Source organism: Euprymna scolopes, chromosome 40, assembly GCF_053919585.1.
Source record: "Euprymna scolopes isolate OS-2025 chromosome 40, ASM5391958v1, whole genome shotgun sequence".
NCBI classification, from domain to species: Eukaryota; Metazoa; Mollusca; class Cephalopoda; order Sepiida; family Sepiolidae; genus Euprymna; species Euprymna scolopes.
In genome coordinates this window covers 26,696,428-26,713,812 of record NC_136521.1, presented here as the reverse complement: position 1 = coordinate 26,713,812, position 17,385 = coordinate 26,696,428, and the positions used below count along the sequence as shown (strand labels likewise).

The window sequence follows — 17,385 nt, the reverse complement described above, 5'->3', positions numbered from 1 at the left end:
CTTTAATAAACGGAGTACTTTTTTCTTTTTTTCTTTTTTTTTGAAGAAAAAATAAATTTTACGATTTTTAGGGATAATAAATAAATAAATTGACTTCTTTTAATAAAGAGAATGTCGACTATTTTCAGTTTTTTTTTTTGTTTTTTTCTTGAATGTCGAAACCCCTTTTTGGGTTTGTATTACTGTACATATAGATTCGAAAAAGTTGTCAAAAAACAAATATATAACAAATAAATGTTATCAAAGGCAAGATAAGTTACTTTTCTACCTAACTGGATATTTTTCTAGCGTTTTTATTTATTTATTTATTTTTTTTTTTTACATGGAGTTCACCATTCACCACTTATCAAGGCCCAATGGCCACTCAGGGATAAGGGTTATTGTGTGTACAGTAATCAAAGGGATAGTGTAGCAATAGTATTGGAGAATTCGTAAGGTGTCATTACTTAGGGGGGGGGTTCATCAGGAATTTGTTTGTGTTGGACTTGAAGACATCCAGGTTGAAGTCGAGAGGGAAACAGGCAAGCGGAACAGAGTTCCACAGGCGTGCAGCTCTAAGAAAGAAACTTTGTTCATGGTATCTACGTTTTGATTTAGGCACAGATAGGGAGTGGGGAAAATTATTGACGGTGGTTTCAGCTAGTCGGGTGTTTTTTGAGAAAGATTGGCGAGGGGGGGGACCAGAGAATGGAGCTCAGACGAGCACCTGCCATGGAAATAACGATAGAACAATGACAGGCTTGCTACGTCTCTTCTGTGGGAAAGAGGTTGCAGGGTAGAGAAAAGGGCATCCCCCACTAAGCCACGGAGTCTATTTTGTACTCCGTCAAGACAGGATAGGCTGTTTTTTGCAGCCCCCGCCCAGATGTGGCAGCAGTACTCCATCTTTGGACGTACTTGGCTCTTATATAGATAGAGAATTGCATCATTAGTGAGATATCTTCTAGAGCGGTAGAAGGATCCCACCATTTTCCCAGCAACCTTGGCCACAGACTTGATGTATGTGTTCCATTTAAGATCAGGTGTAAAGGTCAAACCCAGGAGCTTATCAAATCCTGGGGCCTCCCTTAGACGAGAGCCATCCATTTCAATTGATGCCAGATGGGGATCAGAGCGTTTATGATGTAGAGATAGGAGCTTAGATACATTAAAGGTAACCAGCCACCTCTTTCCCCACTGTACCACGCGCTCAAGATCAGAGGAGAGAGAATCAGAGAGAACATCATTTACGGCCTTTGATGTGTTGCTATAGATGGTCGTGTCATCAGCATAGATGTCAACGAATGATTTTAGTATGTGTTTTGGGAGATCATTGATATAGATCAGGAAGAGAGATGGGCCTAGTATGGACCCCTGAGGGACTCCAGCATTAATATTGTGGGCCTCTGATTTCTGCCCATCAACAACTACTCTTATGAGCCTATCAGAGAGAAAGACTTAATGATAGAGAAAACATTTCCAGTTATACCGTAGCTGGAAATCTTGTGTAGTAGGCCTTTATGCCATACCTTATCGAAGGCCTTTGATATGTCGAGAGCAATTGCCCTAGAAATGAAGCCTTTGTCGAGAGATACGCTAATCCTATGAGATATAACCGTTAGCACATCTGCTGTAGATCTAGCAGAGCGGAAACCATATTACGTGTTGCTAAGAAGGTTATTTCTACTGAGGTGGTTGACTACTTCTCTATTTATTGTGGATTCCAGCAACTTACTCATGACACACAGGAGACTTATTGGTCTGTACTGAGAGGGGGATGACTTATCACCTGAATTCTTAAATACAGGGCATACTGATGAGGTTTTTCAGGGTGTTGGAAAGCACTTCTCCTTAAGGCAACGCTTAAACAGTTTGGAAAGTATGGGGGCAAGTTCTGGTTGTGATTTTTTTAACACTATAATTGGAATACCGTCGGGACCAGTTGCTTTACTGGAGTCAAGGTTCTTGATGAGCTTGGTGACCTCACGCACAGATATTTGTATGTTGCATAGCGTGTTGTCTGTTATAGGAGGGAATATGGGGAGTGGATGGCCTTCGTCGCACAGGGTAGAATTTGCCGCAAAGTTTTTGGCAAATAGTTTGGCCTTGTTGGATGCTGACAAGATGACCTCTGGTCCATTGATAATGGTTGGGATAGAGCGCACATTTCTGTTCAAGATCCTATTTGCTATTTGCCAGAACTGGTGGGAACCAAGCTGCTACTCGGCTACTTTGGACTTAACGGATTGCGCATATAGTTCTCTTGCATTTTTTATTACTCTTTTACAGTGGTTGCTGGCAGTTCTGAAAGCAGCTTTAGTTTCAATGCATCTATTACGTTGGTAGCTATGGAAAAAGTGATTCCTGTGTACGATGGCAGCAGCACATTCGGGGGAGAACCATGGCTGGCTGTTAGGTTTTTGTTGGAATTTTTTGGATGGTATGAATTGGCCTATGCCTACAAGTAACCATTCAGTCAGATCTGATACTAAAGAGGACACATCCTTTTTAAACATGGAATGGAGAGGGAGATCAGATATGAATGTACGGAAGCTATCCCAGTCCGCCATAGAGTATCAGTATACAGTACGGTGGAGAGGTACGTCTGTAGATTTATTATATTTCATTTTTATCTTAACTGATACGACGCAGTGGTTGGAGGATCCCAGAGGGGATAGAACGGAACATGAACATAGCTCAGGGGAAGTGGATAGAAAAAGGTCTAGGAGGCTTGCGAACTGACCGGTACTATCGGGCACACGGGTGGGCTCGCGGACAATCTGAGTGAGGTCATAGGCAATGGCAAAATCATGACAGAACCTCCCCTCTTCATCAGTCTTATTTGAGTGGGTCAGCCATTCCACATTATGGACATTGAAGTCACCGCAGATGTGAATGTTAGCCGAGGGATGAGCAGACAGGATGTGGTCAATTTTTTATGATATACTCTTAAAGACAGTAACTCAACTGTTGTGGGGGCGATAGAGGGCAAATATAAATGCGGTGGTGTAAGCAAGTGCAACCCGGAAGCACATATAAGGTAGATTAGGGTCTTCTCTGGAGATATCCCTGCCACATGGGAAGCCATCTTTAATGTAGGCACATATTCCATGCCTGTGGCGATCTTGGGGGTCAGATTTAGATGTTAAGTTAGAGTATCCTTTAATTATGAACTCATCTAGGGAGGTGGTCGGCCCTATTCCAGTTTCGCTTAGAAAGAATATGTCAGGTTTCGTCTCCTGTAATTAGGTTTTATTTAATGTAACATGTTTATTCAGCTCGAAAAACATGCAGTGTTTACTGATGTATTGGAAAATTTAAAATGGCGCCCGACTCTCTCTTTCACACGGTAAGTGTGGAAAAATGGATTATAAATAAAAAAAACTAGGCAAAATATTGTTAGAAAGTCGCTCAATATGTTACCGTGACATAGGCTGACGTTCGGTGGGTTTTTAACAGTATTTTGTATATTTTTTTATTTTTAACTCATTTTCCCAAACATACCATGTTCAACAGAGAAGCCGGCGCCATTTTAAATTTTCCAATACATTGGTAAACACTGTATGCGTTTCGAACTGAATAAACATGTTACATTGAATAAAAACACTAAAAAATTATCCAGTTAGGTAGAAAAGTAACTTATCTTGCCTTTGATAACATTTATTTGTCTTTTGACAACTTTTTCGAATCTATGTGTACAGTAATACAAACCCAAAGACACATTCTCTTTATTAAAAGAAGTCAATTTATTTATTTATTATCCCTAAAAATCGTAAAATTTGTTTTTTCTTCAAAAAAAAAAAGTACTTGATTGATAAAATATTCGATGGTCTGCATGTACTGCCCTTGTTGACCCATATTTCCGCCAGGGGTCGTTAGTGGCGCCATCTCTCAAACAAGATGGCGCGTGGCAAATCTTCTATTAAACGTCCGATAATATTTGATTTTCTTAAATAAAAAAAAAAACTACTTGATCGATTTACGTGATTTTAGGAATATGACATTTTCATGCAGTGACAAGTACGTACATTATAAAGATTTTTTTCAGATTTTTATAGTAAAAAAGATTACTTGTGGACCATTTATAGACTTGCACCAAAAAATGTTATGAAAAATGTTTTCACGGCGAGCTACTCAATTCAGCTAAATTTTGAAGTTAAATAAATTCATTGTAAAAATCCTTTCTGAGTCTATTTAGTAAAGTAAAATCCTAAGATATTGAATTAAATAATTAAAAAAAAAAAACACTTTGTTTGTACAAAACATAAATCAATTAGCCCAAAACCGAGTGATTCTGCCGTTCGCAAAACGCAACAAACTGGAGTTTTTCTAAACACGAAATATACGGAAGCCCATAATTTCAGCCAGTTAAAAGACTGAAAATGACGTCATGTAATTAAAAGGGAGGAAGGGGTGTGATAATTCCCCCCCCCCCAGATGTGCATCCGTAAATTCCTATTCTGAGCGTTTGTATAAATTTTTCCATTTTTTTTAATTTGATTACTTTTCTATGTTCCTGTTTTTAAATTAATTTTTTTTTAATTATTGTTCAATGTTATATTACAAATATGTTATGCCAAAACTTTCACAATCTTGCGAGCAAAGAAATTATTAAAATCTTGCATATAAAATTATGCGAAACCTGTAATTTAAAAAAAAAAAGTAGAAATGTTTTTTGCAATTATAATGTGAAAATGTTAAATAAACAATGCTTAATTCAATGGTAATATCGGTAGTTCAAGAAATTAATGTTTCTTCGAGTTATATCGAATTCATTAATACAGACTTTGGGGGCTTTTTTTGTAATGTTCCTATAAAAATTATTATTTTTTTATTGTTACAAATTACGATGTTTTATTTATATAAAAAAAAGCAAAAATAAATTCTTGTGTTTTTTATTTACTACTGAAAACCATAACTCTAGTAAAGGTATTTTTTGTTTAAACAAAATAATACATTTCCACTAAGATTTGAATAAAAATAATTAGTTCATTATATTCCGCGATCATTTTTTGATAAATACTGAAAATTTCATTAAAATTGGTTAATTTCCTGATTTTTTGTGATTTTTTTTTTTAAGTAAAGGGATGGTTCAAAATGTTTATACATTTTGAGCATCAGCATTCATTTTGTCCATACCTAAAATTAGACTTACTATATTTTGAAGCTTATAACTACTTGAAAAATGTAATTTAAACTCTAATCCTTTTTTTCAATAAAAGGAGCAAAGACCAAATTTTAAAATGATAAAAGGTTTAATAGAAAAATATGCAATATTTTTTTTTAAATCGGTTTTCTTTAAAAAAGATTTCAAGAAATTCAACGAATTTTAACTTACTCCCAATTTTAATAAATATATATAAATTCCAAAAAATCACTTACCTATAAAAAATGCTAATCAATGGGTGCTTTTCCGTTCTTCGTTTATAAGAATTTGTCCATATTTATATTTTATATTTCATGTACTTTTTAAATAAAAGAATTTTTTAAGCAAGCATCCACAGACAGCAATTTTCAAATCTAATAACATGTGGTCACAGAGCGTAGTTGATAAATAAGGAGACAGAAAAGCGCCATAATTAATTATTTTAAAAACGTAAAAACAACACATTAGACCAAATATATTTCCCGGCAGTAACTATATAAAGAAACAAACATTTGAAGTGCTAATATCTGTTATCTTCCCTTTGAATTTCTGACATGTGGTTACTGTCAACAATCAAATTAGTCAATTATGGCTTACCTTATTTGAAAACTGATCACATTTCACTCATCAAAGTTTACTTTTTTAAAAAAAACGCTGAGAAATTTTCCTTTTTTTTTTTTTTTCTTATTCTCTTAAAGAATTATATGAGTTTTTGATTTAAAATATTTTATTTCTTCTTTATGCAATGAATTCTTTTTTTTTTTTTCCAAAATCTAAAAAAAAAAAAAAACATTGAATGAAATAGAAAAAATTAATGTAGGTGTCCAATTTTTACAGGACAATATTTTCAAAATGAGGTTTAACTTTAAAAAAACATGTTGATTTTTTTTTTTTTTTTTTTTTTTTTAAGTTTAAAACTTTTGACTTTACAGGTAAATTTGCACATAACTATTCTTTTGTTTTTGTTTTAAATTAGATTATTTTATTTATTCATCTTTTATCTTCAATATATAAACCTTAGGTGAGAAAATTATTTACTTTTTAATAGACATTTCAAAATGGGGAGAGTGAATTTTTTTAAAATTCGGAAAGAGCATAAAATTTCACATTAAACCTGAAAATTTTTTAATTGAACCAATAGAAAAATTTTGATAGATTTTTAAATTGAAAAAATTGAAAAAAAATTTAACTCGTAAAATTCAATTCATTTCATTACATAGAAAAAAATGGCTGCATGAGTGCACGCATGCACTTTGTAAACACTTTAAAAAAAAAAATAATAATAATATTTCTATTATTTTTTAAAAAAACTTTAATAGTTTATTTTGGAAGGATATTCCATGAAGAAATTAAACCCACTTTAAAAAAAGAAATTACGAGTTTTGTATATTTTATTCAGTTTTTTGTTAAGGATGTCAAAAATTCCCCCAAAATTCTGACACGCCTAGCCATGGGGAGGATGTTTTGTAACTATTCTGTGCTTCCACCTAACAATAAAAAAAAGATATCATGAAACTTGATTTTATCCTAAAAAAAAAAACTAGGGTTTGTATTACTGTACACATAGATTCGAAAAAGTTGTCAAAAAACAAATATATAACAAATGAATATTATCAAAGGCAAGATAAGTTACTTTTCTACCAAACTGGATACATTTTTTTTGTTTTTATTCAATGTAACATGTTTATTCAGTTCAAAAAACATACAGTGTTTATCGATGTATTGGAAAATTCAAAATGGCGCCCGACACTCTCTTTAACATGGTAAGTTTTGGAAAAGGTGTTATAAATAATAAACTAGACAAAATACTATTTAAAAAACACTGAATATATGTCAACTTATGTCATGGTAACATATAATGAGCGAATTTCTAACAGTATTTTGTCTAGTTTATTATTTACAACATCTTTTCTTGAACTTACCGTGTTAAAGAGAGTGTCGGGCGCCATTTTGAATTTTCCAATACATCGGTAAACACTGTATGCTTTTCGAGCTAAATAAACATGTTAAATTAAATAAAAACACTGAAAAGATATCCAGTTTGGTAGGAAAGTAACTTATCTTGCCTTTGATAACATTTGTTATATATTAGTTTTTTGACAACTTTTTCGAATCTGTGTACAGTAATACAAACCCAAAAACTATTTAAAAAATATCGCAGGCAAAAATACACAAGCACCTAAGAAAGATTTAAAATGAAACCACTTCAAATTATGTATGAATTTGTACATGCGCAAAAGTAATAGAAATATGTACATATGTTGGCAAGTTGAAATGAATAGTTTGCATTTCAACTTGCTGACATATTTCGGTAAGCGTTCTTCATCCATCAAAAGATTTTACTCGTTATAAACCATCGTTTGTGTATGATTACTATTTCCTGTTGATTTCAGTGTTTTTTGATCAATAGTTTAAGAGTTTATTGGTTAAATATTTTTACACACTTGCACATCTACTGTTTTATTTATATAGATAAAACAGTGCTTATGCAGTTTAGCAAAAACATTTAAAAATAAAACAAAGATAAAGAAAAATTTCTATAATGTACATATCCATTATGGAATGAAGTTCTCATAAAAAATCGATTAATTTGATCAAGTAGCTTTTTTTACAAAGGAAAATCAAATTTAGTGAGGCCCATCGCAACGCATCCATCGTGGTAATTTCACCTACGAAGAGGGGGCGCCAAAGAAAATAACTCTACTTAATTCTTGAAGTTTGTCAAAACGCACATGAAGTTCTAATAATGTTATTAATAAATTTTGAAACGATTTTTTTAAATAAAATTTTAAAAAAAAGGAATACTTAATATTATTCAAAACTGTAAACATAATCTCATCAAATTTTGGCAAACTTCAAGAATAAGATGGAGTTATCTCCCCTGGCGTGTTCCTCTTTGTAGCTGAAATGGGCAAAGATGACTGCATCGCAGTTGGTCTCACTAAAATTTGCTTTTCTTCTGGAAAAAAAACTACTTAATTAAATTAAGCAATTTTATTTATTTTTTTTTTTAATGGGAACTTCATTCCATAATGAACACCTGCATCATAGAGAATTTTCTTTGCCTTTATTTTTAACTAGCTGTACTCTGCCATGCATTGCTGTGGCTGAAAACAAACAAAAAACATAATAGGCAAAATGTATAATTCTTGTTTGTTTTCAATACCTGTGGATATTGCTTTCAGAAATGATTTTGTTGTTTGTTCAGTACTTTACTAATAGAAATATTGCTGTTCAAGTAAAACCAGCAGTATTTAATGTTTTGCCGTGTCGCAATAATGAAAATATCCAAAATACATGCAAAACGATAATGTATAAGTTAATAATTTAATAGAATAGTTTTCCCAGGAAAGAGAAATGTAAGCTATTTCTCATGTATTTACGGCAAATGTCAGATGACAAAACAGAAATAGCTGCCAAAACCATTTGTTTTGTTTAATCATGGAATACAAAAAATGTAATTTGTTATAATTTGTTATAATTATCAAAATAATAGATGTTTATAGAAGCATCATCTTTTTATTGGGTCAAGACTTAAATAGACCAAAAATGTAAGTAGGTGTGATGGTGTTTTTAAATAAAATCAACCTTCTGGTTCTATAATCTTGCTACAATAACAAAGAAAGCACCCTTTTGTGTTGGCTGACCCGTACAATGAACGCCTCACATAATTTGACTCAGTGAAGTAACGGGAAAAGAATAGCACGAGAGAAATTGGAAAAAAATTCTTAAAATTTATTGATTAGATATTTAATCATTTAAATAGAATCTGCAGTTTGTAGTGTTTGATAGCATGTAAGTTTTTTGCAACGTATTTAAAAGCAAAAGTTGTGTTTTGTTTTGTTTTTGTTTTTTTTGGTAATGCACGCACACAGAAACACGCATGCACGATTCCGACAGCTTGATTTAAGAACTGACCCATTAAATTATCACCCAATTAGCCTCCTCCCTCTTTTCGCCAAAATATTTGAGTCCTTAATTAATCAAGCTCTATTCCACCAACTTACAGCTGCTAAACTTCTGTCAGACCACCAATATGGATTTAGGCAAGCCCGTTCTACTGCAGATATTTTAACTGTAATCTGTGAACGTTTATACCAAGCACTGGATAAGGGAGGGGAGGGCAGTAGCCTTTGATATATCTAAGGCTTTTGACAGGGTATGGCACAATGGTCTTCTGATGAAAATAAAATCCTATGGTATTACTGGTCGAATGCTTAGCATAATTAGATTCTTCTTAAATGAGAGAAGAAACCAGGTTGTCTTTGGTGGGCGTACGTCCAAAAAAATTGATATAAATGCGGGTGTGCCTCAGGGATCGATTCTTGGACCTTTGTTATTTCTGATATTCATAAATGACTTAACCTGATAAAATTGTCTCTGAGATGGGTATATTTGCCGACGACACCATGCTCTATAGCAGGCACGTGGGGAAAACTAATGAGCACATGTCTAAGGTAATGGCTAAAACCCTAGAGGAAGAGCTTCAGTTTGTGGTGGAATGGGGTCAAAAATGGATGGGAATGTTCAACGCTGCCAAGACAAAGCTCATTTTCTTTAATAATTACATGAAACCTTACCAACCACCAATAGCTATGGCTAAAGATACTTTACCTGAGAGCACTTCATTCAAGCTCCTTGGCTTAACGTTCACAGGAAACATTAGTTGGAATAGATACATCAAGATTATTGCTAAGGCTGCTGCAAAGAAGGTGGGCTCTATCGTGCTAGGAAGTTACTTATGCCTGAAAGTATCCTATACCTCTACAAAGCCACCATTCGCCCATGTATGGAGTACTGTTGTCAGTCTCTCGCTCCTGGACAGGGTCCAAAAGAGAGTTGCCAACCTAATAGGTCCCAAACTGTCATCTAAACTTCAGCCCCTGTCCCACCAACAAAATGTTGCATCTCTCTGCCTGTTTTAAAAGTATTTTAATAGTGGATGCTCTGACGAACTACCAGCCCTTGTACCCCCTTAACGAAAATACCCCCAACAAACCCGACAAGCAGCAAAGTCCCACCCCTACACAGTAGAGATCCTTAGATGTAAGAAAGCTTTTTACTCTAATAGCTTCTTCCCCAGAACTGCGGACTTTGGAATTCTCTTCCAGTTTCCTGCTTTCCCAACTGTACTGACATGCAGAAGTTCAAGTGAAATATAAACAGACATCTTGCTGCTGAACTCCCTACATAGTATCCCTGCAACTTAGGTCCCTGATAGTAGCCCCCTACATCAAAGTGGCAACGTGCCTTGTTTGGGGTAAAAAAACATAAGCAGATGATCACGGCCTTTGCAGCAAACATAAACCCACATTTTTTCTCTCTCTAAAGTTAGATTTTCTTTCCACAAAAAGCGTAAAATAAGAGCTAAGCATGATAAATAAATTATTTTTTAACTATTAAAATCATTCTCTTGTTAACAGGTTCAAAGCACAGACAATTACTAAACAATTATCAGGTAAGTAATTATTTTTATTTGATTCCCTAAATCGCTTTAATTATTTGATCGTCCTCTTCCTTTAAAATTTTTTATTTTCCAAATATTTCTTCAGTGTATTTTTGATTAAGCTCTAAAGTTGATAATTATCAAATGAATGAATTTCTTATTTCTCCCAATGTTAATCTATTCTATAAATCTCAGTTGTCTGTATTATCTACTCTCCATTAAAAAAGAAAAAAAAGTAAAATAAACGGAGAGGAGGGGAATGGGTACAAGGGACTTATTAATATCTAAGTAGTAAAGTGCTAAATTATCAATTCAGGACACTTTTGATGATAATCTCCCCTCTCATATTAATGGGTGGATGTTTTTGGCGTTATCTATCTCGAGTTTGAATCATTTGAGCTTCACCTTATAATTAAAATCCAATAATGAACTTTTATCAATTTGTGAAGTCGGCTTAATATTAATTTACATTTGAGTTTAGATAATTATTCAAGGTTTTTATTTGGGAGGTTCGTTTTCATAGGTGACTTTTTCTTTGCTAATGTCACTGCGTATTATATTTCGAATATAGTTGAAAATAAGACTAACTATATTAGATGGTTTGATTGGCTAGCCAGGAAGCAAGCATTTTCAATATAAGCAAGCTTATAGTAATAGTATATATTAAGTATATTACTTAATAAAGTCCTAACTTTATCTACTGTAATAGAGAAAATAATTCCCGGCATTTTTGTTTTTTATCGCTAGTTTACTTCATGTAGCATGAGTTGCTGGAATCTGTTAAATAGAGAAGTAATCAACCATCTCAGCAAAAATAACCTCCTTAGTGACACGCAATATAATTTCTGTTCTGCTAAATCTACAGCAGATGTGCTTACGACTATGATTATATCTTATGATTAGCAAATCTCTTGACGGAGGCTTCCTTTCTAGGGCATTGCTCTTGACATATCAAAAGCCTTTGATAGGGTTTGGCATAAAGGTCTACTCCATAAGATCTCCAGCTATGGTATAGCTGGAAATATCTTAATTATTAAATCATTTCCCTCTTATCTATATACCTATAAAAGTGAAATTGTTTGTGTGTGTGTACATTTCCCTAGCAAACTACTGTTAATTTTCAGTCTACAGACTCGAGATTTGACATAAGGGGTATTGAGATTTGGGAAAATCTTTTTAATCGGTTTTCGGCCAGAAATTTGGATGTAAAGGGGTCAAAGGTCAATGCTTTGACCTTTGAAAACTCTACCAAACTCCTCCGCCAATTTTGAGTCTAAACACTTGAAATTTTAGATGTAGGTTATTTGGACATAGATCAATTTTTTTAAATTTGATTTAAGCCAAAACAATAAATATTAAGGGGTCAAAATTTGAAAAATTTGACTTCTGCGGTCTTTACCAAATTACTCAGCCAATTTTTGGTCTAAACATTTGAAATTTTACATAAAAGGTAATCAAACATGCAGCAAGCTTTTAAATCAGTTTTGGGGACAAAATTTGGCTGCCAAAAAATCAAAGTTGAAAGAGTTGACCTTTGCAATTTTACCAATTTTAGGTCTAAACACTTGAAACTTTAGATGTAGGTTTGACATGAGTCAAACTTTTTAACATATATATGTATACATATGCACATAAAGTTATGAACAGTATATAGGGCCCGAGCAAAGCCGGGCTGAAGTAGGTTCATAAGAGTGGTGATTGATAGGCAGAAATCAGAAGCTCACAGTATTAATGCTGGAGTCCCTCGGGGGTCCATTGTGGGCCCAACTCTCTTCCTGATCTACATCTATGATCCTCCAAATCACATCCTAAGATCATTTGTAGACATTTATGCTGACAACACTATCACCTATGGCAACACTTCAAAGGCGATAAATAACCAACTTCTCTCTGATTCTCTCTTCTCTGATTTTGAGCATGTGGTACAATGGGGGAAAAGGTGGCTGGTTAATTTTAATGCATCTAAAACCAAGCTTCTATCTTTACATCATTAACGCTCTGATTCTGATCTGGCATCAATTGAAATGAATAGCTCTCATCTTGAGGAGGCTTCATGTTTTGACAAGTTTCTGTGTCTGACCATTTCTCCTGAACATCAAATCCATTGCCAATGCGCTGGAAAAAATGGTGAGATTATTCTATCACTCCAGTAGATATCTCATTGCTGATGCAATTCTCTACTTGTATAAGAGCCAAGTATATTCAAGGATGGAGTACTGTTGCCACATCAGGGCAGGAGCTGCTAGAAGCAGCCTATTCTTCCTTGACAGAGTTCAAAATAATCTTTGTAGCTTAGTGGGGAATTCCTCTTTCTCTTCTATAATTTTTTTAGAATTCAGAAAAAGATTTTAAAAAGTTATGCTTTTTAAAATCTTTTTCTGAATTCTAAAAAAATTCTTTCTACTTTGTTATTTTTGAAATTAAATTAATTTTAGTTTGCTTTATTTTTAAGTTTTCTATCTTTTCAGGAGACATTTAATGCAATAAGTAATCATTTGCAAAATTAAAAAAAATTTACTTTGGTTAAAAAATTCGATTTTGTTTAAAAATGAATTGTTTTCAGGTTGTTTTATTTTTTAAGTTTTTTTATAAAAAAAATGAAATTTATGGACTATAAAGTAACACGGCCATTGCAATTGACCATACTAGAAATCTTTTAGACTGAGGCAGTATCTAAGAAATTTGCTTAAACTGGTATATAGTAATCAAGAAGTACTCAATATTCTGAGAATAGCTTCATCTAAACATTTTTTTTCTCACACACATGCCCCTATTCGTAGCAGTGGCCCAACATTAGTGCTTTTTATTGTTTTTTTTTTTTTTTGTTTTTTTTTTTTCAAGCTGATCAAAATTATTGCACATTAAAAATAATTAAATTAAAACAAAAATCATTTAATAAGTGTAATCAAATGCAACTTCATTTTATTTTTTTATATGGCCCGAGCAACGCCGGGTAACCTTGCTATAATAAAAATAAACTTTTAGTTTGGGATTCCTAAATATTATCAGCTAACATTTTGAATAAACATTTGTTTTGTATCAAATTTATTCAAACTTGAAACCATTTTCATTTTATTTTTTCCTCTAGATCCATTTTCAATTTCCTGTAACAGTCGTTTTTGTCTGTGGTGTGGAAGCTTATACAGTCCTGAAAATGTCAAAGTGCGTTTGCTTCCCAAAATTCCTCAGACGTCAAATCTCAAGAAACTATTGAAGAGGTATTTTACAAATCCTCACTCTTTGGGCAAATTCCAAAGCCATTTAATTGCCAGATATTTGGATTCCAGAAATAAATTAGTAAGTATAAAAAAAAAACAAATAGCATTTACAGAATGAAATGGTACTAATACGTTTTATTTTTGATAGAACTGCATTTTAAGAATGCCAATTAAATCAATTTTTAATTGTTCAAGGCGTCAGCATAAAAAGATAAAATTTTACTTTGATACAAATTTGCAAAAACTTTTCACCAGTTTGACATGATGTTTCCCTACAGATTACATGATCGTTTTTAAATCCAATTTCGAAATATTGATTCAGTCATCTTGTGAATTAATCATAATTCTCCATCCTTTTCATAGTCCTGTTTCATCATCCATCTAAAAATTTTATGAGTGGCTTTTGGCCTTATTAAGTGGCAAACCATTAGTATAAAAAGAATGCACCTAACCTACATGCACGTGAACATCTACACATAGATTACAAAGCCTAGAGTTAAGTGAGACCGAATGGTAATGTCACTTGATCCCACTTAACTCTCCTCCGAGCTATCCACATCCAAAAAGAATCCATAAAGTTACATTGTTATTCGCTTTTATTGTGTTTGCCATTGTAGGGTGTTTGTATTTAAAGATTTCTGGCCATTTTGACATACTATCTACGATTACTAGGTAATAATATCCCTTCAGAGGTCCTGCGTAATCGATATGGATGTGTGTCCAGGGTACATCTGTTTTAGGCCAAGGTTGCGTCCGTATGGGGGGAGATCTTGCAGCTAGTTAGCAACCTTTACATAATTTCACCATTTTCTCAATGTCCTGATCCATTCCAGGCCAGTATGTGAATCCTCTCATTAGGGCCTTCATTCTGGAGATTCCAGGATGTCCCATGTGGAATTCTTTTAGGATTTTCTTTTGTAATACTTGTGGTATTACCACTCTGTCTGCGTACATCAGAGTTTCATCACACATAGAAAATGGAAAGACTTAATCCTTTTCTATTCTTTTCGTCTTGTCCCACTTGTTTTTTTATCTTGTTAATATATTTATCTGTTTTCGATGCTTTCTTTATTTCCTCAAGTGTAACAGAAAATTCCCTAACAGTATTTATTAATATATCTCTTAGTTCATTTTCTTCTTCATTTTCTGCGATAACAGTTTCTTCAAATTCAGTTTTACTGGGGATCAATCTCGACAAACCATCTGCATGTGGAATTTTACTAGATACTAGGTGTTTCATTTTGAAATCGTAATTGAGCAAAATAATACTCCATCTCTGTAATTTATTTGTCGTATGAGTAGGAATTCGAACCAAAAATCGATAGTAATGGTTTATGGTCCATTTCCAAGATGAAAGATCTTCCATGAATGAATCTATGAAACTTTCTCACGGCATACACAATCGCCAGACCCTCTTTTTCGATCTGACTGTATTTTCTTTCAGCGGGTAATAAAACCCTCGAGGCGTGAGAAATTGGTTTAGTAGATCCATCTTCCATTCTGTGTAGTAGCACCACTCCTAAACCGTATTCGCTCGCATCTGCGGCTACAATTAAATCCTTTTTCGGATCGTAATGTGCTAACGCTAGATCCGATAACAAACATCTTTTAATTTTTTGGAATGCTTCCTCACATTCTTTTGTCCAGAGCCATTTTTTATTCTTCAATAATTCATTTAATGGTGCTCTTTGTTTGTGCATATTTGGGATATAAGAAGTATAGTAGTTTGCTAGACCCAAGAATGACTGTAACTTCATTACATTGTCTGGTCTAGTCATGTCTCTAATTGCTTCTGTCCTACTTGGGTTAGGTCTTCTAACTTTCCAATCAATTATTTGTCCCAAATATTCAATCTTGTCCATAACAAAATTACATTTTTCGAGAGCCACTTTAAATCCGTAGTCTTCTATTTTCTCGAATATCTTCCGAATATGGTTTTTATGTTCAACATTTTTGCTTATCAAAATGTCTAAATAAGCCATTGCAAAATTCAAACCTGCTAGCATGGCATCCATAATTTGTTGGAATAAATTTGGTGCTACTTTCAACCCAAACGGCAATCGTTTTAGGAAAAGTTTGAGTATTTATTGTCAGATATTTAGAACAATCTTTGTGGACTTTGATCTGCAAATATGCTTCAGACAAGTCAATTTTTGTGAAAATTATTTCTCGATTTAACTTAGAAAATATTTCCTCAGGGGTAGGGAGTGGATAGTTATGATCCTTTAAGGAATTATTCAGTCCCGTCGAAAAATCTCCACATACCCTGATTTTTTTCTTTTTCTTTTTCACATAAGTTGTGGGTGATGCTCATTCAGAGTAGTCCATTTTTTTTATTATTCCGATTTCTTCGAGTATATTTAATTCTTTCTCGATTGTTTGTAATGCTGAATACGGAACCTTCCTTTTGGGTTTAAACACCGGTTTCAGTTCAAATTTCACTTCCGTTTTAGTGCAGCAACCCAGACCTTCAGAAAATACATTTTTAAAATCCTTCTTCAAATCCCCAACAAATTTTCCTGGCAGTTTGGGACTTTCAGATCCTGTCACATTTACTCTTTTGCAAAATGAGTTTATTGGTTTCTCCCATAAATTGAAAAGTATCATCAAATCTATACCGAATAGATTAGACTTTTTTCCGGGTATCACATACACTTTAGTTTTTAATTCAGGGTCACATTAGTATAAAATTCACCCTCAAATTTTAATCGATTTCCAGACATTCCTCTGGCAATTTTCTTTGTGTTTTGCAGTTTTGGAGAACCAATTTTCTTCCATGTTGTTTCATCAATTAAGGATATGTCACTTCCCGTATCCAAAAGACAGTTTACTTTCCGGCCATTCAATCTAACTTCAATATATTTCTTTTTTTTACCATACATGGACTCTTTTTTTTTTTTTTTTTTTTTAGAATCAATGGTCTTTATTTCAGGCTTACAGTATTTCTCCTTTTGCATACTGTTGACTTGTGTCCTTTACGCCTGCACTTATAGCATATTTTGCTTTTGAAGTAGCACTCTTTTGTGAAGTGATTCTTTCCTCCACACGTCTTACAGTATGTTTTTACATAGTGGTCACCTTGCTTTACCTCTTGTATTTTGTCAACATTTTTCTCTTCGATACTAGTATTATCTTGTTTTAAATTTAACAGTTTCTGGCATTCCTCAGTAACTTTCTGTAAGGTTATTTCTATGTCTTGGTTCATAATGGATAATATCCTAGAACGAATCTCTTTATCCTTCGAGGATGTTAACCCTTGCACAAATATCAAGCATTTAAACATGTCCTCTTTTAGGTCTTTCAACTTAAATAACTCGCATTGGGCATTTACTCTCCCAGCATAGGCGATAAAGTCGTCATCATCTTGTTTGAAAATATTTAACCACCTATAACGAGCATAAAATAAGCTATCCTGTTCTCCGAAAATGTTCGATAAAATTTCTATAGTCTCTTTAAAAGAAATATCTTCGGGTTTCCTTGGGAGTATAAAATTGGTATACTTGGTATTTTCATGGGAACCCAGTTTTTGCAACAGTAAAATAATAAATAATTTTTTCTTCATCCGACCAGGCCTGACATCGTTTGGAAAAAATATT

The 17,385-nt window shown here is 33.5% G+C and overlaps 1 protein-coding gene across 5 annotated transcripts in view; it reads left to right on the top strand.

The window, feature by feature from the left end:
* LOC145265450 (uncharacterized) overlaps positions 1-17,385 on the top strand; it is a 66,604-nt gene that overhangs the window by 43,604 nt on the left and 5,615 nt on the right. For all 5 annotated transcript variants that reach the window (XM_080121306.1, XM_080121304.1, XM_080121303.1 and 2 more), the window contains 2 exons: positions 10,549-10,583; positions 13,660-13,868. In XM_080121306.1, coding sequence (XP_079977432.1) covers positions 10,549-10,583; positions 13,660-13,868 — 244 coding nt within the window. The remainder of the gene's footprint in view (positions 1-10,548; positions 10,584-13,659; positions 13,869-17,385) is intronic.